Source organism: Macrobrachium nipponense, chromosome 6 (genome assembly GCF_015104395.2).
Source record: "Macrobrachium nipponense isolate FS-2020 chromosome 6, ASM1510439v2, whole genome shotgun sequence".
In the NCBI taxonomy this organism is placed as follows: Eukaryota; Metazoa; Arthropoda; class Malacostraca; order Decapoda; family Palaemonidae; genus Macrobrachium; species Macrobrachium nipponense.
The window spans coordinates 15,889,394-15,915,933 of record NC_061108.1 but is presented as its reverse complement, the minus strand read 5'-3'; the positions used below and the strand labels follow the sequence as shown (position 1 = coordinate 15,915,933).

General features: G+C 33.8%; 2 protein-coding genes across 2 annotated transcripts in view; one reads left to right on the top strand and one right to left on the bottom strand.

Moving 5' to 3' along the window:
* LOC135216319 (sulfide:quinone oxidoreductase, mitochondrial-like) overlaps window positions 1-26,540 on the top strand; it is a 144,815-nt gene that overhangs the window by 13,282 nt on the left and 104,993 nt on the right. The window lies entirely within an intron of this gene.
* On the bottom strand, window positions 492-24,307 carry LOC135216752 (sulfide:quinone oxidoreductase, mitochondrial-like). Its single transcript, XM_064252228.1, is given in 13 exon segments — window positions 492-948; window positions 1,775-1,847; window positions 1,850-1,918; window positions 8,308-8,409; window positions 9,616-9,802; window positions 14,132-14,251; window positions 16,206-16,295; window positions 16,651-16,790; window positions 16,793-16,844; window positions 18,972-19,115; window positions 23,145-23,225; window positions 23,701-23,806; window positions 24,183-24,307. Coding segments are annotated over 13 exon segments (1,320 nt in total). The 5' UTR covers window positions 24,281-24,307; the 3' UTR covers window positions 492-890.

The window sequence follows — 26,540 nt, the reverse complement described above, 5'->3', positions numbered from 1 at the left end:
TATTGCATGCACACTGAACAACAACTATGTATCATACTTTTCACTTGTCTCAAAAATATACATTCACAAATTAGTACTTATGAGTAATCTGGATTGCTTTATCTTTTTTTTTTTTTTTTCTTTTGTGTGTGTGACAAAACATTGGTTATCTGTGATTCATGATTGTCATTTGGAATTTGTACTATATGATTATCAAAAATAAAAACCCTAATTCATCTATGCATTACTGATTATTTCAAATGAAATTTCAATTAATATTCCATGATCTGTGTGGCACACAAGGGACTGCGTTAATGAAGACAGTAGAGTAATCATATACGTAAATGCTAATCAATTGTTAAACACATTCTTTTCTGTCTGCTCTATGACCACCATGAAAAATTTTTACTTTGACCTGTACTACACCTAATATTATTACTGCAATACAATTTCACATGTAGGATTAAATAAAATAATTTTATCCAAGATCCACTAAAAAAAAACTATCTCCGAGATCGTATTTGAAGAGTAAGTGGTCTATCACAAAGTTGAAGCCTGGACTGAATACAATTCTCTATATTGTGCGGTTCTTTTAATAAAAAAAATAGGAATTATTTCTTATTTATCTGTGCACAGACATGAAGCACTTTGCTTTTAAATAAAACACTCTTGTACAGACATAACCATCATAACTCTTCTTTTAGGTTTTTCTAAGTTTATTCCTCTTGTCCAATAAACAAAACCATTACTTGTAGTTACAAGAGAGTTTTGGCTTTCACTAGTAAAGCTTAAATACAGAAATATAATACAAAATGATCATTAAATACTATGCCAAAATTGTGTTAAAAATATGAATACAATATTAAGTTTCACAGTATAAGTAACAACTTAAAAAATAACAGGATATTTACTTAGGAAAATCCAAGATGCATTGCCTTCCGTACATACTTAGGTCCTTCCCAGTAACCACTGCAAATGAAAATAAATTACAGAAACGTTTAGTCATTTTAATCATATTTTTCAGTGATTTTGGGTAGACTAAGTGTCTACAAGTAGGGTTATTTTATATCACTTGCTCATTTATTTTTTTTAATGTAACTGAAGTAGAACGAGTAATGAAACCAAGGGAAAACTGATTTTTCCAGTCACTTAAATATACATGTATTATACATACTCTTTTCCATCATGAGGGGATTGTATACATTTTTAAAAATACTGAAAAGGGTAAACACTATCAATTCTTAAAATTTATATTTTCAAAAGTTGGTTACTATAAAAAATACTGTCGTCTTTTGTCTCATCATCAACAAAGTAAAACACAAATATTCGACATACTGGTGTGTGATTATAAATGCCACTTTATGGCATGTGTATAACCTATGTGGCAAACAAGAGGTTAAATATTGTGTCTATTTTGCAGCAGTAGATTTACAAGATTTACTAGTATACTCTACATTAATTGTTCATAAGTAACCAGATTTAGTTATTACAATGGTATTAAATATGGGTAAAATTTTGACCTTACTGCCTTAAAAGATGTTGTAAGATATATTAAGACAAACAAGTTTAGCCATTGTAAACCTCAGAATTATGTATGCTGTTAAGAAAACTTATTGAAAAATATGATGCAAATATCCTACTCCAAAACTTTAATCTCTAGTTTTTTTGTCTTCAGAAACCAATATTCCAGTGTTTGCAAAAGAGTTTCTAGGAGTACTACCAAAATAATGAAATTCTATTAATCACGAATCATAAATTTAAATCTAAAATAAAAAAATAATTTGCCTGACTTACCTTCAGCATTCCCCACCAGTACATGGTTGGCATTATATCCTTCTTCATGTGGAACATAGTCCAGCGTTCCTTGCTTGATTAATAGGGAAGGTTTCCAAAGGATTTCCATTCATATCAAATTCAGCCAGTATGCAAGTTGAATATCCTGTTGACAGAACAATGACTGAATAAGGGAGGTAGGTGGTCAGCAACTAAAATATAAGGTAGATAATTGAAAATTAATGTTGTACTCACAATTTTAACGAATTCACGTCAGACAAATTTGATCATAAGTACAATGGACCCTCCCGTTTTCACAGGGGATTCGTGCCACCACCCCCTTCGCATAGCTGGAATCCGCAACTACTTCATGCCCCTATAAAAAATGCTTAAAACTGCCTATTTTGTTAGTTCAAACTCAATAAAACTCCACTTAAAATGCTTATGCTGTCTTTTTTAAATAGTTTATCAGGAAAAGTGAACTTAATCATGAAATTGATGTGAAAATTCAGTAATCTGTGGATATTTCTTACAGAAAAATACCGCGAATGTGCAAATTTCCGCGAATAATAGGTATAAAAGGTCCAAAGAGAAATATGCAAATACGAGAGTGCAAATCTGGAGTCAACAATAGCAAGGGGTTGACTATATACAGTAGTATATAGTAGTATACAGTTATTACTGCCTTGGAAAAATTTCTTTAAAAATCAAACGTACAATTTAAGTTAACATTTATCTGGAGCATTTAATCTCATGGCAACTAAGCAATTTTTAAGTGGAACTAGTAAAGTTGGATGGGTCTGAGTGTGTCTGCCAGCCACAACAGTCAGTTATGTGCAACATTTCTCAGTTTTTCATGAAGTCCCCACAAACTTAAACATTTAATTTTCCAACTATTATTTTTATTCACTTGACCTTTAATTAATTTTCTAATCTAGTATTTACTTTTACTTCACTCATGTCATGTAGTGGCTAGCTACTTTTTCATTGACTTTTTGAAGTTTGGATAGTACTTTGCTAAGAATGTCAAGTACTGTGTGGGTTTTCTTGTTTGTAGAAGAGAAGAGCAACTATGTCTGTTAGCTTCAAGTATTGTTTGGTTGGAACTTATTTCCTTGTGTATTTCAGTAAGCTTTTTTTTCTTGGAAAGTTTTACATAATCAGCAAATAATGGGCTAATCAGAATTTTCTTGAAAGTTAACTTTCATTTAGATAATTCAATGCTAACTTTGGGTTTTCCCTCTGATTTAAGATTATAACTACCTAATAAGGTGTAAATTTGCTCTTACCAAGTTTTAGTCTCTTACTATTCATTGTTATATTCACCATTTGCATTTTTGCATGGGAATAACAAAAAATTTTTAATGAAAACGCAGACAAAATAAATGGTACAGGTAATTCTGTTTACTTATGCAAAGTTTATCGCTGCTGCTTCCAAGGTGAAGAGGTTGAATTTGCAACTAAGCACATTTACATGTTTTAGGTTGAAGGGCTGTCATGATTCCCATTTTCATCTTGGATTTTTTTTTTTATATATTCTATGAAATTTTTATTCATATTTGGCAACAATTCAGTCACTGACATCAAAGAACTTGCTACAGCTTCTTCTAGTTTGTGTTGTCATACTTATGGTTTTTTTTGTATTTATATTTTTATACCATTCTCATCTATACTTTTTCTGAATTTTATAATTTTTCATTTGTACAGTGGGCCCTCAGCATTCGCGGACTCACGGATTTGCTGATTTCTCTCTGGACTATATCTATCCATTATTTGTGGGAAATTCGCCTATTTGTAGGTTTTTCTGACATAAATAATCACCAATTAGTGTATTTTGATGTTATTTTCATGACTAAATACATTTTTATGTATAAAAAAATTATTTACTAATTTTAAAATATTAATATTGATCAATACTGCATTAGTAAGTTTAATAAGATAAAATATAAATATCACATAATAATAATAATAATCATCTCTCTCTCTCTTACAGAGATGTATGTTTTTTGTATGATAAATAAAAGATTTACTAATTTTCCAATATTAACCCTTTAACACACAGCTATTGGACGTATTAAATGTCGACGAAAATAGTCTGTTGGGTGCCGAACCCGATGTACGAAACGTCGACGAAATTTTTTTTTTTTTTAAATTCGCAGAAAAATAGTTATAGGCCTACTAGGCAAAAACTTTTGAATCACGCACCTTAGGAGGATGCTGGGAGTTCACGGATCAAGCTGTTGTTTTGTTTACAATCTTTACCCAGGCGCACAAGCGCGAATTTCTTTCTTCTCGCACTAAAAAGCATCAGCGACACATCTCGGAAATTATTTCGTCACTTTGACATAATTTTTGCACCATTTTATATTAGCCGTTAATAGAGTTTTATATATGAAAATGTGCACAATTTCATGTAGAATACAACAAAAAACAACTCATGGTTGTAGCTTTCATCAGTTTTGAAATATTTTCATAATAAATAACGATATGTGCCAAAATTTCAACCTTCGGTCATCTTTGACTCTACCGAAATGGTCGAAAAACGCAATTGTAAGCTAAACCTCTTATATTCTAGTAACATTCAATCATTTACCTTCATTTTACAACAAATTGGAAGTCTCTAGCACAATATTTCGATTTATGGTGAATTTATGAAAGAAAACAGTTTCCTTACGTCTGCGCGGTAACTCTTCCGAAAAAATGTTTGCACCATCTTAAATTAGCCGTTTACATAAAGTTTATATGAAATGTGGCGCAATTTCATGTAGAATACAACAATAAACAACCCATGGTTGTAGCTTTTGTCAGTTTTGAAATATTTCATATAAATAACGATAAATAGAAAAAATTTGACCTTCAGTCAACTTCAACTTGACCGAAATGGTCGAAAAAACTGCAATTATAAGCTACAACACTTACAGTCTAGTAATAGTCAATCAATTACCTTTATTTTGCAACAAACAGGAAGTCTCTAGCACAATATTTCGATTTTATGGTGAATTTTTTTAAAACAGCTTTTTTTTACGTCAGTGCGTTACGAATTTCATGCATCATATTGTGATAATATTTTCTCTGTGTTGCTTTGATCGTTTTGTACAATTTGTTATATACCAAAATCATCGCATTTAGTGTAAAATAAACTAAAAAAATAATGAACTCATTAGTTTTAACGTTTTGCTCACAGCGCGATTTGTATACAATTATATATGAATTTTTTTTTTCGCGCTGTCATATATGGTATTCCAATATTTATACATGATAATGAATATGCTTTCATTTCTGATGGTTGCTTACTAAACTTCAGGCAATGACAAAAAAGGAGCCAAAAATTAACTCTTAAATCTTGAAAATTAAGCGTGCTGTGATTTTTGAAAAAAAAACAAACCCAAAAAACTTTTTTCCACGGCGCTCACTCGTGAACGCCGTCGGTATACGGGAGACATTTCTTTGGAAATACCGGCGGCTGCATTTAAGGGTAAAGAGGAATAAATTCATTGAAGAAAATACTACAGAATTAGTAAGATATTAGTTTATAATTTTAAAATTATATAAGAATGAAGGAAATCTCAGTCTTCACACATCTTTCTTTCGAACTCCAGGTCCAAGCTGAGGTCTAACAGCTGTCAAATATATCAAGTAATGTGACAGGAGGGGAGGGAGTGTTTCTCTCTCTCTCTCTCTCTCTCTCTCTCTCTCTCTCTCTCTCTCTCTCTCTCTCTCTCTTTACTGAGATGAGATATTTTTATGGTACACATATGTATAATATGTTTATTAATATTTTCAAATAATAATAATAATAATACGTAACTGAAATTACAAAAATCATAAGTGAAAGTATTTTACAGAAATACTACGATAATCTCTCTCTCCTCTCTCTCTCTCTCTCTCTCTCTCGTCTCTCTCTCTCTCTCTCTCTCTCTCTCTCCTCTCTCTCTCCCTCTCTCTTCTCTCTCTCTTACAGAGATGTTATGTTTTTTTGTATGATAAATAAATGATTTACTCATTTTAAAATATCAATATTGATGTAAACAGCAAAAATATAAATTCATTAAAGAAAATACTATAGTGAATCATCAAGATTTTAGTTTATAAATAAAAAAATTATGTAAGAATGAAAGAAAATCCATTCTACCCCGCATCTTGTCTTTGAACTCCAGATAGCCAAGCTGAGATGGCTGGGTCCAACAGCTGTCAAATATATCAAGTAATGTGACAGGAGGGGGAGAATGTTGCCCACTCAAGATCATGTAATCTCTCTCTCTCACCGAGATGAGAGAATTTCTATGGTACATGTGTATGTGTTTATTAAAGTTTTTGCTTAATAATAATAATAATATAACTAATTTCAAAATTCATAACATTATGTGATAGTATTTTAAAGAAATACAATAATCTATCCATTTCACTCTTTTCACTAAGGATAACTCTCTCTCTCTCTCTCTCTCTCTCTCTCTCTCTCTCTCTCTCTCTCTCTCTCTCTCTCTCTCTCTCTCTCATGTATGTTTATATGTTTTGTAGTATAAATATATGATTTACCTTGTAACTAACTTTCAAATATTAATAAGATTAATAAAAAAAAATAGCGATTCCCAGTCTCTCTCTGTTATTGGCTGTAGGTATATACTTTTTTTTAACAGTAAAATGTTTAAGATGACCTTGAAATGATATTAATAATATAACCTCAAAGATTAACACAGTAATAGGTTAGTAATTTTAGGTATATTTTTGAAGTAGGATGTTATCTAAGGTATACATTTGGTATCTGAACTTTCAAGATAGGCAGTTATAAGCATTTTTAGTGGTGGTTTTAACTACTCGCAGGTTCTAACTATTCACGGGGGTGTGTCTAGTACACATCCCCGCGAATATGGGGGGAACACTGTTCAGTCCAAAAAATTAAAATAATTGTGTATAAAATAATTGTGTATGTACATGCATAGGTATGTTAAGAATGCACAACTCATTTGCTGGCATTGGAGAACTTGCTTGCTACTGCTTGTTTGAGTTTTTTTTTATGCTTATGATTTTTTAAATTTATATTTCATGGTATTTAAATTTATATCTTTACTACATTTTCTCATTTTTATTTTTACAACCCAAAAGATAAACATAATCATGTGCCTAGAGTAATTACGCATGCACATACTCATTCGCTGGCATTAAAGAATATGCTAAAGGTAATTTTGGTTCGTATTGCTACACTTTACGATTTTTTCAATTATATTTTACGTTACCCTCATTAGTATTTTTACGGAATCTTCTGTTTAATTTTTACAACCCAAAATATATACTTAATCATGTGCTTAGCGCATGTACGAACACGCACACTCCTTCACTGACATTATTTAACTTGTTACAGCTTGCTTTTGGTTGGTTTGTTCTGTATATGATATTTTATTTATATTTTACACTATTCTCATTTATATTTTTACTGTATTTTCTAATTTTTTTACAACCCAAAAGATAAATGTAATTGTGTGCCTAACATACATACATATGCACACTCGTTTGCTTTGGCGGAATCAGAAAACTCGTTACAGCTTGTTGTGTTTTGTAATGTTGTGCTTACGATTTATAAATTTATATTTTGTGCTCATTTATGTTTTTACTGTGTTTTCTAATTTTTTTTTTTCAAAACCCAAAAGGTAAATGCAATCATGTGTGTAGGCTATGTATGAATATACGTAGACACCCTCATGGTTCTCTGCGCTCGGAGATTGCTACAGTTTTTGGTTCGTGTTACATTTATTTTCTACTTATATTTTGTGCTATTCTCATTTACAACCCAAAAGATAATCACAGTCCTGTAAGTAGGGTAAACATGCACAACGCATTCGCTGGCAATGCAGAACTGTCTACAATTTTTGTTTCATGTTGTTAACACTTATAATTTTATTACTTATATTTTATTCTATAACCATTTATAATTTTACTGCATTTGCTATATTTTTACAACCCAAAGGATAAATACAATTGTGGGCTTTGGTAATGTACGTACGCACACAAGTACATAGCGCCAACAAACAATAGCATCAGGTTGGTGTGGTGACCCAGCAAATTTGAAATCATGCTAGCCAAAATTAGTCCCAAATTAATGATAAAATGGGATTAATGATTGCTGGATTAGTGATGGTTGACATGTATGTAGTTCATGATATTCTACTGGTAGTATTCTTGCTCAGCACAAAAATTCTTCAACAAAGAATCTGCACAACCTGGTAGGCTTGCAATACCTATGTGTCTAGCACTGAAAGAACCTGCACTATCGAAGTCAGGCTTGTTTCCCTAAACTACCCAGCTTACCTTCCCTATAGAGAGGTCAATAGGAGAGACTGTTTTATAAAGGAAGGGTAAATGCCCTAAACCTCTGGGCATGAGGCCAAGTTTTTTAGCCAAATTGGATTAAAAAGTGCTATGCCTATCAAAAAGATGATAATAATCCAAGCAAGGAACTGTAGCATGATAATACTAGTAGTGCAGTAACAATAATAACAATAAAAAAGAACAGCAGAAAATAAATATAAAAGAATAAACATAAATATTATGATAACTTACCAGTAACTAATGGACATGAGGTGTAGCCATCATAAGCTGAATCAGGAGTTTTGCCGTCCATTACCTTACTTAGGTTTTTCCGCAAAACACCAATTTGCCCAGCTAGAAAAATATGAAGTAATGACTACAAAATTTAACAACATACGTACTGAGATCAATAATGGGATGTATATTATTTATAGACTTTATGTACCATTATAATAAACAGCCTGAGTTGCAAGTATTTTGTAAAATTAATTTATCAAAATTCTTGGTATATAAAATGCAAAATGTTTGTAAAATACATCTTTTACCTGTCCAAGATTACACAAAATGCAATGAAGCATACGGTAAATGGGATACTAGTTACTTTGCTAGTCTAAATTTTAGGCCATAAAAGAGCAAAAGACACTAAGAACCTAAATATATACAAAAATATTTTGACAATTTGCACAATGTCATCAGCAGTTTGGAGATAATTTTCATACTAAATTACATACTGTACCACCAGAGCAATTAAATCTATCTAATGAAGAGCTTAACATTTTTATACCATTACTAGGGTTTTGCCTCAACTTCGTCCTGATTGAATTCATTACACAAGAATTTTTATACTAGACTGGAGAAAAATTTTTTTACGTACAGCTTCCATATCTGTAGGAAAAATGTTTGAAGAGCTTTTTCTATTATTTACTGAAGAGAAGCATTCTGCAAAATTTGGAGGAATTAAGCAAAACTGAAGTAGTACATTGTGCTGGATAAATGCGGGATTATGGATTACATTCACTGTCTAGGATTTATTTAAAACCATACATACCTTGGTCACCCACCCAATCACAGTAAACCATTGCTGCAATGCAAGATCTTGCTTGTAATCCCATTAACCTTGTGTTTTCTCATTCTTCACCCTTAACACATTATTCACTCTTTCAATACCTTCCATATAGCCTAAACAGTTACTTCCACAAGCATTCTCACAAGTCCCAGCACTTGGCCTAAATTATACACTATCAAATTCCATAAGCATTCTCAAATTTACATCTAACCCTATTCATTCAAGAATATGATCTTCAAGATCTACCTCACTTCTATCCTTTATAATCAAAAAGCCTTCAAAATACTCCACAACAGAGGACTGAATTCTCTCAGGCAGTATCTTTCCACTCATAGCTTCTATTCGAAGATCCATTTAATAATGAGCACCTCATTCCGGATTCACTTCACTCTGGGTACACTTTATTTTTCTCCCACAGGTATTTCCCCACATTCCATCAATGTTTCGTTACTCCACTTGTTTTCCTTTTTACAGTTCCAACATTCAAGACTCACCTACTGCTGCTGCAGTTTTGGAAGTTGGAATATTAGTACAATCACCAATGCCAAAAATATTTGGAAAAGTTTCATGTTGCAGTGTCTCTTTGTTGACTTTAAGGTAACCTGCACCATCAACAAGGGCTGAACATTTCCGCAAAACATCTGGAGAACTCATTGGTGGAGTCACATGAAGCATTTCGTACTGAAAGAAAACTTATACAAAATTTTGCAGAAAAAGAAACTATATACAGTAATAAAATTGCTGAGCTTTACCATACTTTTCCAGTAAATATGCATTACTATTTTAGCTCCGATTTCTTCAAACCTGCTTGACTGTTCCATATAATAATGAACTGCTGTATTTGTAATGTGATTCTTCCCAGAATAAGGTATAAAGGAAGGCTTATAAAAAATGAACTTCTGATATGCACTCAAGTAACCAAAAGTGACTTTTCCTCTAAGTAAAGTTTTTATTAGAGTCAAAAGGAACTATTGGATTGGTTTGCAATATTAATAGCAGCCGCAAATAAATGAATAAGTAATTAAAATAGAATTTTATAATAAAATGAAATTTTACATATACTTACCAAGTAATTACTTAGCCGAGTGTTTCTACTCAACAGCAGTTTAAATTTTGAAAACTAGCGGTAACAATATTCTTGTGTATGTCGGTGAATAGCCCCTCCCACTTTCGGGGTAAGAGAGGAACAACTACAGTCCAGAGACCAATTTTGTTTTATGTCCTAAGCCCTAGTCCATGTGAGGGGAGGCAGGTGGGCTTTGTTCATAGAAAAATCTCATTTTAAATAGTATTATAAAAATATAATCTTTATATAAGTAACTTACCTAGTAATGACTTAGCTGAATCTTTATTGACTGGAGGAGGGATTCATGGACAAAAAGTATCCCAAATCATTAACATAATTTTAATGTGCATGAGAACCGAAAATAAAAATGGGCTTAGCATTTAAATAAATGCTTATTGTTCTTACCTGTTGAGAGAGCTGCTGCAGTTAAGATACTGCCTCTGGTTGGTGCCCATCTCAACAAAGTAACAGCGTGGCAGTATAGCTATGATTGCCTCTACTGTAGTGGGTACTATGGAGTGAAGGAGTATGTACTCCGAATGCTAACAAAGTAGTATACAAAATTTACTTGCAACAATGGAACTTGCCAATCACCAACAAAATATACAAGATTGCCCCTGCCCAGGGCGAAGTACAAACAGAAAACCAGGTACAACCTATTCAACCACACTAACATTAAATTAAAGAGCTGGTGGGCACTCCTAGTACATACATCGTACCCTCCAGGCTCCTCAATGACTCAATACCCTTAGACAAAGTAAAGATAAAAATTTTAGAAGGAACACTTCCTACACTTTCTGACTACACACCTCACCAGCAATGGACAATCGTCATAGTGTACTGCACTTTTCATAAACAGTTTATACCATGTAAATAATGCATTGCAAACAACGACCTGCATTTCCACCATGTGTACTATAAAACAGACGCAAGATGTTGTTTTGCGATGGACAAAGGACACCAGAAAAGTTCTACTGTGGATATGCCTTCTGCTGTCTCTTCACTGTTGCTGGGGGTAAAGAAGCAACAGTCACTGGATGATATCCTTGTCCAGTTTTTTGTAATTTGCTTGCTCCTTGACTACTGAGCACCAATTTCCTTCTGTGCCTACAGTCTGGCCCACTTATGATGACATGCCCACTGCCTGTTGTGTCCACTCTTCTCTTGCCTTGCCCACAAATCTGACTGCTTGCTCATCACTACCCATTTATTTACCTGTGTGACTGACTCCCACCTTTCCCATTGACTGACTTACCTACAGTACATGACTGTTACTTTGCCTATGGTCTCTTCAGTGGGCATGTCCTGCAGCCAGCAAATACACATACGTACACAGCATGGCTCATAGAAATGACTACTATTCTCATGAATGTTACGCCAGCAGTTACTCGTACACCAGTGTTAAAAAAGACAAGCTGTGACTACTCTTCAAGATATCAATAGGCAATCTTATGCCTCCAAGCTACCACTGACTACATCATGATCCTTATGGACAAAGAATGCCTTCTCATGAATTCTTGACTCCAGCAGTTACCATGAAAGCTTAAATTCATCTTCTTCGAGTGTGTTTCTTCAGGTATGAAAAAGAACAAGCAGTAACTCCTATAGACATAAAAACTATGACCAGCACTGCTCTAAGTCATCCCCAAGCTTTAACTACAGTCATGCTTATGACCACTTCTATGGGTGAGTGTGCATATCATGGAGCCAGTGACCATATGAAGAACTGGTTGAGCACTCTTCCTTTTGCATATATTACATATTAGCAATGATAAAAAGATTTTGAGACAATTCTTGTGCTAAGAAAAAGAACAAATGCCTGTGCCTGGAGCAGTTCTGGAGATTTCCTGCAAGAAGTCTGGTATCAGTAGTCAACCACATTCTGTAAGAAAGAGTAACTCCTCTGCCTACGCAATTTTTCTTTCCTGAGGGTCAAATTCCAAGGGCCAGCCATCAACCAGCTCTCTCCTGCAACGATAGACTACTTTGACAAAGTAGATTCCTACACATTCTGCCTCTCTCTTATTGTTTTTTTCTCATGTCTCTTTACCATCAGTTATTACATCCCTGCAACAGAAAGAGGAGACAGTAGTCATCACTAGAGACTGCTTTGTCAGCTATGACCCTGAAGAGGAAGCCATCTGATTGCACCCCTTTATTGCAAAGAACCTTTTGGTCTCAGACACACTGTCCAAGCCAAAGGTTCCCTTGACTTTATGTTGAGTATAAGTTAAGTATATCTTAGTTTAACCAGACCACTGAGCTGATTAACAGCTCTTCTAGGGCTGGCCTGAAGAATTAGATATTTTTACATGGCTAGGAACCAATTGGTTATCTAGCAACAGCTTATTGTGGGATCCAAACCACATTATATCGAGAAATGAATTTCTAATCACCAGAAATAAATTCCTCTGATTCCATGTTGGCAGAGCGGGGAATCACACCAGAACTACCGAATCGGTAGGTGAGCATGTAAACTACTTGTCCAACGAGGAACAGACTATGTTGCGACAACATGATTCGACTCTAAGGGTTGAGCATGGGAGACTTGACCTTAAAGAATGAAGCTTCCTTTTAGAGGTGGTAATGGATTAGGCTAGTTTCCATTTAAAACCGCTCAAAAACCCAAAAAGAAGCCTTACCAGCTGACCAGGAAGTGAGTAACAAAGATACCCAACAAACCATGTTTTTGATCTGGCCATGGCCAATACTGTATCAGGCACGTTGTGGACACCAGAATGTTGATGGATCAGGGATTTTACCTGCTTTTTTAAAAGCCGGTTGTTCGTTTGTCTCATCGCCTGTCATCAGAAATGGAAACAATTGCATTGAATGGTCCTGCTATGTTCTCTCCATTCTGTTAGCGCCTCAGTGGCATGATCGGTATGGTCTTGACCTGCCATCTCTGTGGCCACGAGCTTGATTCTTGGGCATTCCATTGATGTGTTAGAGATGTGTATTTCTGGTGATAGAAGTTCACTCTCGACGTGGCTCAGAAGTCACATAAAGCTGTTGGTCCCATTGCTGAATACCCACTGGTTCCATGCAATGTAAAAAAAAAAAAAAAATCATACCATACCATACTATACTCTCCATTCTGTTATCTTCAATCCAACAAAGATTAGATGACTAGTACACAGTTTCTCAAAAAGTTCTTTACCATGTCCAACTACCAGAAATGGGTCCAAGGAAAAGCGAGAGTTTGCTGCCTTTTGTGGGGACCACACAGAGAAAGCCACTAAGGCTAAGAGTATGTATTATAATTCCATTCAGTAGCAATTTCATCAAATCTGCACATTTGCAAGGTGGTCTACTTATTACAAAAATGCTCACAAAGATTAGAGATAAACCAAGAACATAAAATTTTCCCAACTCTGCTAACAAAATTATATTTTACTATTTGTATTTAAAGTTTATAAAAATACTTGAGAGTTGGTAATTGTTCTGGTATTCATGGGTGAATTTCATTAAAAATATCTTATGAGACATACTAATGTATGCTGCAATATACTAGTACTATATTGTTCTTACTTCAATGGAATATTAAAAGTTTAAATGACCTAGTCTGCATTCACACAGACTAGGAAATGCAGGCTATAGATTAATGAATTTGATTGAGAAATTACTGTACGTAGTATATATGATTAATGGAATAGTAGGAAAAAAATTTTGTAGTATCAAAACAGTTTTCATCAGCAAAATACAACTTTGTGTTCCATTTGAGACTTGCAAAAATGTTATTCCTGCTTGGATTTGGATTTTTTGGAAGGTAAGTGTGGTCTAAACACCACAGTAATTTTCTTATTTTACTTCATGCAATTTCCACAAAGCCATAGTAACTAAATACATGAGAAATTTCTAAAAATTAAAAAATTTTTAAATATAAGAAAATCTTCTTCAATCGTTGTCCATCATTTTGAAATAATGATTAAATATCAACTTACCTTGACAGTTGATATCTCTTCTGGCTTATCTAAATTCTGGAAAACTGCCTCCTTTGAGTCTGGCATTACTTCAATGAGATTATGACGAAGGTTCACAGTGATATTCCTCTCCTTTACAACCTAAATGAATACGTATAAGAAAATTCTATAAATAGTAAAAGAAAATTTTATTAACATCTTTTATGGTAATTTCATCCTACCAAAACACACTTTTCTTGTCAAAAAATCTTTTTAAACACGTTTAATAAAAAAAAAAAATTAAAAAATTAAAAAGTAAGTATGGAATAATATTGCAGTTCATTTGTGGCAAAATGTATTAATCACTGAAAGGTTCTTTCTATTCCCCTATAAATAGTTTCTCCTCCTACCAGATCTTAAGTATGATTTTCTATTTACAGCCTTTTGGCATGAAATTAATTTGATCCCTTTTCCCTTTTTTTTATATGTAATATTTTCTACCAGAATTCTATTCAAGGCTCCTTACTGCATTTCTGTCCTGCTACTGCCACATATACTCATAGAATGTCAAAATTACTTCAAACTTTGAGATCTAAGCCTATTTTCCAGATTCCGGAAACTACATCCCTCAACCTCTTCTTGAATTATAAAGATCTTCCAACCCTTCTCTTTGCAAGTGTGCATTTTTTTCTGTTGCTTGGTAATAGTAAAGACCATGTTTTTGTCCTGTTTTGAGTAGGATCTCCTCTATCTTTTGAACATTTCTATGACCACCTTACATCTACATACAACAGCAGTCAGGGCCTCCCTTTCTGCATTTCCTTGTAGATTTCACCATTACTATGATGATAAATAATAAAGGATTCTATGGTGATCTTTGATCTGCACCAAAATTTATTGGAAATTCTACTAACATACCAGATGATTTCATTTATGATCTTGAGTAACTCAAGTAGCTTAATTCCTCCAGGTACCTGTTGTCTTCTTGGTACACTATCGCTTGTCGTTATCTCATTATAAAGAGTACCTGAGACTCATCATTCATTTTCTTCTATGCTTTTCACACAAGTGCATTCTTTTTTTCTTTGTATATCATTGCTGACAGCAATCTCTCTTAATAATTTGATCACTATCAAAATATCACAATAGATTTGGCTACTCCACAAAGGTAACTTCTTTAAAATTAAAATAATTCACTGGAAGGATGGAAAGTGCACTTGGGCTTTTAAATAAGCCATTCAACTAAATTTATCAAGAATATGTCATGATTAGTGATACAATGCAATCACAAAAAAATAAATTACTGTAATCTACTGAAAAATGCAAAATATTGCAGTTACACTCATGAAACCCCCCAAAAATAAATGCATGATATCCATGACAGTAACATGTTTACTACACTGGTCTTCTAATCTATGACAAACAACTTGAGCTACTGTTATTTAATTGATAAGCACCAATAAATGTACAGCATACATTATACATTAGCTACACCACTGGTTTCTCAATCTTGGACTGGTGATCAAAAACATGCCAAACACTGCTCATTATGTAGACAGATTCTGAGATCTTGTTGTAGGAGAGTGGATAAAATCTCCTTCTCTACTTCAACCCTGAATAGAGGTACTGTGGATGGTGAGTGCCTTACACTGCACAGTAAATAGTAGTATTGTACTGAAGGCTTTTTGTAGGATCCTTTCAATCCCTAACTACAAGGTTTATTTCTTTTTACTTCTATCCATACCTTATGGCCTCTGTCACCAAACAGTCGACATACTTCATTCAACAATTTCACTATATAATACGTACTAATAATTAAGAAACCTTAGCAGATATGACTGGAGAGAATTAATGAAAATAAAAACAGCCACAAAGTCACAATATGATATGCTTCGCAACTTAAAAATATTTTTTATATTGAATACCTACATGACTTTAACAATCACAACTCTGACAGTAAAGCAATTCCACCGACACTTTATAATTACAGTTAATTACTACTTACATTTTGGGTTTTGTAAGTGAGGTACTATCAAATGGTATCTATGTGAAGAAAACCATGTCACTGTTAAAAGTAAAATAAACCAAATTTAAGGACTTTAACTCCATTTCTTACCTCCCACAAAGCATCTGCATATTTTTTGATACCAAATAAAACTGGAAGTGATGTGTAATAAACAATGTTCGCCTTGTCCCGTTTCCCATGCTGGAAAGGAATACAATTCCTGATTAAATACTGTTATTTTTAAATATTAATTGTAAGTAACTTAATTTTCCCAAGTATTCTATGCTTTAAAAGCTGGTCAATTAGATTTAATACCAATTATCAATTTGCAGGATGGAAAAATTCAAATAACAATAGATACTGTATGGTATACTTCTATTCTTTTCCAAAAATTTCATAAACATACTATGTATAGTTCAATTTTGATAAAAACATCCACTACTGATACATTATAACCAGATACGTATAATAATCCTCTACAGATTATTCTAAAAAAATCCAAAAGCATTCCATATTTTGTTATGAGATCAAACACTTATTATAACATCTTACTTACCTTTCTGAAGTATTCTTCTGATATGTACATAATTTTCTGGGGTGCCCCAGCACATTTAATGGGTGTATTCGGGAAGGTGAACAATGCATTACCTTCCTTGAAGTTTTTCAAACTCTTGAATGTTCTTTTCACAATAAGGGAGAGTAATTGGAACATACTCCTGGTGTCTCCAATGCATCCAGTAAACCCTTGATCTGAAATAAAATTAATGTAAAGCGGAACTCTAATTTCATGTGGACAGCTTTAATTATGTACTATATACTAAGTTTCAATTCAAACAAGCAATTTTAACTTCAAAGATTTCAAATTTCATTCAATTGTTCTAGTAAATAAATGAAAAATGATAAGTTTGTTATTATCATTTTCAATGAATTAAATTTATGTCTTCTAGATACAGTATGGGCTATATGTATATTGTCTTACTGGCAGCTGGTATTTTGTACTCAAGGAACAGGGCTATATCTATATTGTCTTACTAGCAGCTAGTATTTTGTAACTCAAAGCACATTCTGATTATGAATTAAAAACTGGCATAAGCTGTGCTTCCAAGGAGGTAATAAGCACCCTTTTACTGCCAATATGAGCCCTGTTACCTCACATACTTATTAAGTTTCAAGCTTTTTCTTAATAAAAATTCTATGTATCTTAACAAATAATAAACCACAGCCTTACTACAAATGGTTACTTCATGCCATGTAAAGCTTTTTAACTGGTTATCAAAATCCTAATGCCTACCACACACAGTAACCATGCACTTTTGAAGCTTTTAAACTGGTTATGAAATCTAACTCCTACCACAAAATAACAATTGCATTTTAAAGCTTTTTAAACTGGTTTATTCCAATCCTAATTCCAACCCCACTAACTATGCTCAAGTAAACAATCTCAACTGTTTATTTGGGTAGAACTGTTAGTGTGGTAGGCGTTAGGGTTTTGATATCCAGTTTAGAAAGCTTCAACGTGCATAAAGTAACCATTTGTGACAGGGTAAATTAATGAAGAATTTAGTGAAAAGATTACATATAAACCAGCCAATAGTTATAGAATGAGTAACTTGAATAATCTGGCTGCCACTCCCACGACCACTACAAAAATTTGCTGTGATACACTAAGATGATGGAGTGGCAACTTAGGCAAATTGCATAATTAACTTGCTATGCAATTGATTTTAACTTGAACAATGATGATGTAACTACTATAACCAAAGCAACAAACTTTTTTTCTGAGGGTTCTTTTAATGAGTTTTTGAGCCTTAAGTATACAGTGCAGTATTGGTATCCTTAAGCAAGAACAATGTGGGAAATAGAAGTGTGAGGAATCAGGTTGGCAGATGGGGTTATGGAATATACAAGAATGGATATGCTTTTCGTGAATTCAAATTAATACAAGAGAATTTCTCTCTGAAAAGGAAAGGATGAAGAACAGTTTCAAATAGGTATTATCTAGCCACTGAGATGTTTACCAAAATGATAAATTTTTAATCAATTTGTATCTTTCATAGCTAACAAACCCAAGGTCTTAACAATAGGATAATCTTCTTGCACCAGCTTGAAACTAGTTAAAAACAATCAGATTGTAAACCAAGAAGAGGTGGAAGCTGGTCACCGACCTACACTATACCATGTCTGGTACTGTAGTTTTATTATCATTATAAATTTAAAAAGACCAACACCCTAACATTTCTAGATTGACAGGGCTCAACAAAACATTTGTCCTTAAATGAGGGGTGAAAACTGAGGCAAGTTCAAGTTAAGAAACTGGATACCTCAGTGAGTAAAGGTCAACATTATGGTGTGTGCTGAACTTGACTGATAATGTAAATACTGTACTGTAAATGGCCTGAGTGGCAAGTGCTAAGATCACTTGATGTACAAAAAGTACAATGATGACATGAGGTGTGGATCTGAGACATCAATTCCAGGAATTTAAAAGTAGTAGCAGTCTCCAACAAAAGAATTTGGAAAGGGCTGTCTTATAGACTTCATTGGCAAAAAATAATAGAAATGACTCAACCTGAGGTTAATGAAGCAAACCACTAGCAAGAGAAGGGTGCAAATGCAGCTGATACATTACTACATAAATTCTTAGATTATTTACCCATCAAGTGAGGAAGTAATACAAGTACATATCAAATCAGGGGTTTGTGTGTACAACTCTTAATATACCCTAATATAATTCAACTGTATACCAAAGCCTTTTCTATATTCTTAACCTATTTCATGGCCATCATATCTCATAACTGTAAAGTAGAACAAATTTTCTTATAAATGAATCAACAAACACTACCTTGTAATTTAAAACTAAAACATACTAGTACATACCTTATCAAAATTTAACTGTATACCAAGAGCAACTACAAGATATTCATAATTTATCTCCTGGCCATCATTTGTTATTACTTTGTTGTTGTGAGGGTCAAAACTTACAACTTTTTCTTTAATCCAGTCTGCTTTTTTTGGTAAAACCTGTAAAGAAAATTATAGCAATTAATGTCCGTAATACATATTTAGAACTGGTACTGTACAGATCCACAGATTACATAATCTGAGAGTAGAGAATATGATATTTAAGCAAAAACAAATGTTAAAAGTATACAAGAAAGAACACTACAGCTGCATTCCTAAACCTAAACGTGTCCTCTACACTATGCAGTACGTACAGCATAGTTTCCTTTGAAACTATATTCAGTTTGATATCACATACATGTACTGGGGGAGCTGTGTAAGGTCCCGTGTACATTTCACATCACCTCAGTTTGACTTTTGATCTTGCAAATATGTTGTCTCAGGATATTATAAAATGAGTGGCATGTTTAATCTCATGGTCATTTGTCTGCCACAGTGAATCAAAGATGGCAGCCATTTTGGACTGTCTCCAGGTGGGTCAACAACAAATCTTTGCAAAAGAATCTTAAATAATAATAATTTACTTTGGCAAGGTAAACTAATTTAACTAGACTAATTTGCTAATATTTAATAAACAATAAGCAATGATGTACCAAATACGTAATATCAAACGTCAAACTGATTGTCATGAAAGTGCACATGGGACTTAATTCGGCTCATGTGGTAAAAATATACACATTTGTATGATTACATAAAAAGCAATTGAGAAATTAAGTGCTCAAAAAAATTGCTTTTATCCCCTACTTCCAGATGCTAATGTAAAAAGAATGTCTGATAATTCATCTGGACCATTGTCTACCATACACCTCATTCATCTTTGCTAGTTATGAACTTTTAACATTGAATATACTAATGATTATTTTAAACATCCTTTCTATCAGATTGAAATCATCTTGGTACGAAGACATAATTATTCAATTGTACCTTTCTATGTTTTGATGATTAACATCCACCTTAATTTTAATTTCAGTTAGTACTTTATTCAACAATTGGAAATTGAAAAACATGATGATTGATTACTTCAGTGATAGTATCTGCTCCACATGTCCTAAAGACAGGCGAAAATCTACAACGTTCTTTTCGGCTGAAATACAATCTGAAGATACTGCAGAGACTTTACAGAAGACTTGCACCAAAATTAACAGAGTCGACAGATTTCTTTTTAAACTGCTTTGCTTTAGACAAGACTGTTAGAAAATTTTTCTTCTCTCATCTTGAAGAAATTTGCTAAACTTTTTTATTCCATCTCAAAAACAAGGAAGAACACCACACCTTCACCAGCTTAGATTAATTATGACTTAATTAAAGAGACTAAGTTTCTTGTGAATCATTGACTGTGCTCACTTAAGAAACTTTGATCTTCTAACTTTGCTAAGATCTGAAATAATGCCAATCTCCTCCTATGTACCGTAAATCAAAAAAGGCTTATTTGCTATTGTGCTAAAGAAATTGCTTCCTAAGGAGACACCATCATTACTACCATCAACTGTGTATCGTTGCAGAATTATCATAAAACTTCATGGGGCATGCCAGGAAAGTTCCAATGAAGTAGATGAAACTGAAAACAGAGACTTTGCACAAAATTTGTGGAATTCTTTTCAATATCATTCAAGTACACACAGTTGCACTGACTGTATTTGATTTGGACAACGATTGGAGCACATTAAAGGCAGTGAGTGTAATTGAAGGAGGCAGAAGGTGTAGTAATGTACATATCTAACTTGGATCAGCCTTTATCCGTTGAGATGGAAAAGTTTTTGGCCCTCTCGGAGAACAAGGTTGCACTTCAACAAGTTTTCATTCAATGGGTCAGGGAAAATGTACTGACAAATGCCTCTTCTTGGGTGGATCACATAAAGACAGTGAAACAATGTGTTTTCAGTATCATAATGCGCAATCAAAGCTGAGCAAGCTACTTACATGCTCTCATAAGGAAGCAGACGATCGTACATTGTTTCACGTTAATCATGCACTCAAAGTTGGGAGATTTAATTCCATTGTCATTACATCTCCAGACTCTGAAGTATTTGTGTCTGCAATACTCCACTATAGTAAATTGAGAAGCTTTGACTTGGGAGGAACTCTAGTTTCATAGCTGGCCACAGCCAGTCTAGAAGAGTAGTTCCCATTCACTACTTGTTAGGACCATGGACTTGGATCTTGTAGATATATTGCCTGCGATCCCCACACTCTGTGGGTGCGACAATACTAGCGAAATAGGTAAGAAAACAAAAGCTTTCATCAAAGGGAAAAAAATTGTTACAATCTCTTGTGCAACTTTGGAAAAGAAGAAATTAATGATGAGATCATTACTAATGCTGAGAAGTTCCTTCTCAAATGAATAAAGTCATGTGATGTGGAGTGTTTTGATGAGCTTTGCTTCATCATTTATTTGATATAAAGTGATTTCCTCCTACATCTGCTTGTATCAAGCAGCATATTCTAAGGGCCTACCTGCAGTGCTACATGTGGCTTAATGCTCCATTCATTGAAGATATTCTGCTGAATCCACTCACCTATGGATCCATGCTCTCTGATGTCAAACATTTGTTACCAGTAATCATGGCAGAAGCACCCATTCCAGAGAGGAATTCCCGGCTCGTAACTCTTAAAAGTGTCCGACCAAAAGTTTGCTCATGTCAACAGAGGGAAATAACATGTTGCCATTTTTGCAGATATGAAGCCATTCATTATGCAAATACCCACTGAATCCAGAACAACCATGAAAGGACAGAGCAACATCATTAACACCAGCAAGTACTACTACCCTGTATGCACATCAAATGGTGTTCAGTTTTTTTATTTGTATTACTATTAGTGATGAAGTATCTAAATATAAAGATACTGTACATGTTATGTGAAAATATTTTAATTTGGTGTTTAGTCAAAATTTATAAGATCAAAGGAATACAAAGCATAAATTTCCAATTTATCTTTAGAAACCCATTTTAGCTTTTCAATTCTATAATAATATTATCATTGAATTTCTTACAAAGTGAGATTTACTGCATTTGCATAACTCTATTCCTATATCAAAAGCCAGGACCAAAAAATGGCCGCCATTTGTAATGCAATGTGTCCAAAAAAAATTTTTCTTTTAGATTCATTTTAGCCCTTAAATTCTATTGGAATTTTATTCAGATTCAAATTTTCTTTCAACAAGATATAACACATCTGATTTTAGAACTATAAAAATGCACTTTTTAACATCAGGGAACAAAATGGCTGCCATCTTTGACTCAATATGGTGGACAAACCACAATGAACCCTGACATGCCACCTCTTAATAAACACTCCACAAGCATCATATTTACAGTATCAAAAGTCAAAAATGAGGTGACATACAAGTGTACACAGCTCCTACAGAAATGGACAGCCTTAGGACAGATAAAAACTTTTGACTCCATACTAGTCAAAATTATTCAAAGTTTCATCACATACAAATTACTATTTCCTTTCATAATTCCACAAAGGTAAGATTAAGTTTCAAGGGGCTGCTAGTATAATTACTGACCTATATTTTCTTGGCAAAATTAACTAAAAGAGCAGGTTGACTTTTATTGCACAATTTTTTATAAAGACCTGCCAACAATAACAAGAAAAACTGATACATGTAGTGCTGGCCCTGACATGAATGCCTAAAAACAAGGAAAGTTCTTGTAACTTCAAGGGTCTTCATACCCGACTTAGAACTTGGGTCTATATCGAGATCAAAGGTTTCATAATATCTACGTACATTAAATGCTCTTCATTCAGGATATGTCTCATCATGGTTATGATGGCAACAAAGACTCACCTGCAGTTTAGGAGCCACTGCACACTTGACCTACCTGTCACACCAACATCATTTCATTTTGTCACATGGACATGACCTGGCCTTTCACAACAGCGGGGTTCAAAACAAAACTTACATTATTCTCTGGTTTGCTAACATCATCAAGTCCTTTATACAGGGATAGCTGCTTCGACAAAAAAGGAAAGACAGAACTTGCTTAGAAAAAGATAAAAAAAGACTTACCTCTCATTGTTTAAATAGGCTCTCCTGTGTCAAAATGGACCACTGCAGTAAATAATATACAGAAAACTTGCCTCACTCATTGGCTTGCCCGAGTCTTCCAGAGTCTTCATACCACCCCCTACAAGAGTCCACATTGGTTGATAATAATGCATCTGCAACAGAAAAGTCATCATTATTGATTTATTTACCTTAATCTCAAAAATGTTCAATGCTTTTGCATACAATTTCCACCCTCTACTAATTAGGCTGATAATAGAAGTGTACTGTAGTACTTATTCAGCATTACGTATTGGATGAAACTTACCTTTATGAAAGCAGGTCTAAGTACGTAAGTTAAATAATGATGCATATAATGCGATAAAATTGAAAGAGACTGCTTCATTTTTAGTTCTAAACAGTTTATTTTGTAAAGTGCGGGTATCATAACTACCACAGAGCATGCAACGATTTGAGTGCTAATACCCCAAAGATCAATAGCACATCCCCTGTTATGAATCCAATGACAAGTTATATCTATCCCATTAGTAAGTAGGTAATATGTAAAGATAACATGAATGAAACAAGTGCCCGTTAATTAAATAAATAAAAAGACTTGTTTTAAGGTAACATGAGGTTCACTTTACTCACATTTGCGGGATCAATGACGGCAACTTGTCCTTTGCCGAGCTTTGATGAAAATTTTGCAGCCGTTGCACAGCCACCTGCACCACCACCCACGACCACTAACTTGTAGCTTTTTGAAGAAAGGAGGAAATTTCATATAGAACATAGACAGCTACAGACACTCTAAATGGAGTGTATTTTTTTACAGATTAACTCTAGGCAATAACTCCGCACGAACTGCAAGGAACGGTCGTGCAAATACGAAAGCCACTAGGGATTGGGGCGTCCAATATTTAGGACTAGCCCCTGGGAGTTAATCGCAGTTGACCCCCAACAAATAATGGTAAATTCTTAATAAGCAACTCAAATAGTATAGGAAAGTATAATTTCCAAAGAAATACCCATCGCAAAGTTACTACCCTTTACAGCAAACACTCTTCATTCCATATACTAGCAATAGCTTGCAGAATTAAATGTATTAAAGATATGGGCAACATTCCTCTAACCTTTTATGATTGGCACATGTTGTGGATAAGGCTGCCCTCTGTAGCGATTCTCTCAAGCCATGAGCAGTTAAAAGGCGAACTCCTCGCTGAGACATCATCTTGTTCTCTGCAATAAAAACAAAAACAATAATTGTGAGAGCTTTTAGAAATTATGATGATTACACTATGTTTATGGGAATTTATTAAAAGGGATAATTCAACTTGTCTTGCCAGATGGGGCCACCTTGCTGTAATTGCAATTTTTATCCTTGACATTCCTATCAGTGTTAGCAGATCTAGTATCACTTGAATGGCTTTTAGCTTAAATTTTGAGGTAAACTTTCATTGCCTACCCATAATATTTGGCATAACGACCCAGTCAGCATAATTCTAGTTTGGTATAAATATAGAATCACTTAATAAAAACATAACTTTCTTAGTTTGATAAAAAAATATGTATTTAACAAATTAGGTTTATCAGTCTAATGTCGCATAAGATAATTTGAAGACAGGCCTGACTGATGTATCCCTCGTACTGCCCAAGCTTACGAATGTCTGCTTTATGATGTAAGTACAAGGCAAAATTCCAAATATAATCTTTGAATATGAACAAGACTTGGATAGTGAATGGCGTGCACTATTTATAAGTGACAATATTGACAGTTTTCTTTCTGAAAACATCAACATACTCAACACAGTCATTCTGGGATAAAGTTTATCAAAGTAAGAAATGTCCTATTCTTTCAAAGTTTGCTCGCGCATTGTTAACCCTATGAGTTTATTTTCTCCATGGTAAACTTGAAAAAAAAAATAGAGAAACGAAACATACTGTCGAATATTTCAGTAACAAATGAACTACTATGCAGTGAATTAAAGAATCACAAAAGCAGGTGACTGCACCAAATTTAAGCCTTCCAAGGACATGCTGAGGTCCATAAACAAAGGTAATTTACTATTAATAGGGTTATCAACTTAACACATTTAGTTCACATTTAACAAGGACATCTTTTAGTTAGAATTATGTACCCGCATATGTTTATGTTTATTCACGCTTTTACGAAAATCACGTTATTTTCTAACAACTGTGTCCGATTTCCTGTTGATTTAATTTCCTATTCTTCGTAAAAAGAAGAAAAATGTTTGATATCCAAATCCAATACCTTCCACCAGACACGTCTCCCATAGAAATGTCAAATGTTTGTTAATAGCCAATTTTATTAATGTTATATATATGTTTGTATTTCATGTGAAATAAAATATTTAATTGGCATAAAATTTGGATAACTTCGTCATCCCACTAGCATAATTCCGATAGATTAGCATAATTTCATATAGAGTTTAGCATCAATGAGATCTGGTAACACTGATTCCTATGCAAAATTTTGGACCCATATTAAGAGCTTTAACCTGGAGCATGATTGAACAAGCTTGAATTTACGTACCCAAGTAACCTTTCACAATAAAGTTACTTGATTTCTTGTGCAGCAGTTTTGAGATACCACCCTATTTTCCCATAGATAAGTACTTCTTAATTACCTCCCCTAGGTAAAAGGGCATATGGCCCTCGTCATCTGAATATTGATCCCTTCGCCAAAGGTTGCTTTGTGCCAGGCTTGGCTCTAACTGACCCAGTGGCGCTGGAGAAGGTCGTCAAAAATGCAAAAAGTTTTCGAAACTAGGCAGCATATTCAAGCCAGACACTTTTTTTTCTTTAAGTTTTTATTCAATAAATTATTTACAAAACATTAAAATAAATCCAGAACTACATATATTTTCATCTAAAATACATTGCATTTAATGTTACAAAAATTCTTTGTGAAATATTTCAACAATTTCTCTTTCAAAATGGCCTTGATATCCCTCTGGTTTTTTATAATCGAAGCTTTTATTCTATTCTGGGCAAACTTTGATCAGAAAAGCACGGAAGAGATCATGAAAATATTGGAAGGTGGAAACTTCTGGGCTCAAGTAAAACGCCTCTGGGTATATCAGAGAAATAGAAAGCAGTCAGCTCAGCTATTGATGATCGACCAATGCTGTTAGTTTTTCGGTTGGGGTACCACAGCTAGGACACTGTAGCCACTTATTGTCAGCTGTCTACTCTAATTAGTTATTTGTTGCTCAAAACCAAATTCTGCACAAAAAGAATATGAAAAAATATTGAAATATCAAATCGTGCCTGAAACAAAGGTGTTTTAAATAAAACCATTATTTGCTCAGAATTAAAGTTTATCTCAGAATATATTGCATATTAGTAGTCGAGACCAACCGGTTTGATAAAGAACACTACAGACTGCATATTTAAGTAAAACAAGTCAGGTTTCTGAAGATCAAAGGAGAAAGCAAAGTTTTCAACATTTATGATGAATAATTGAAATA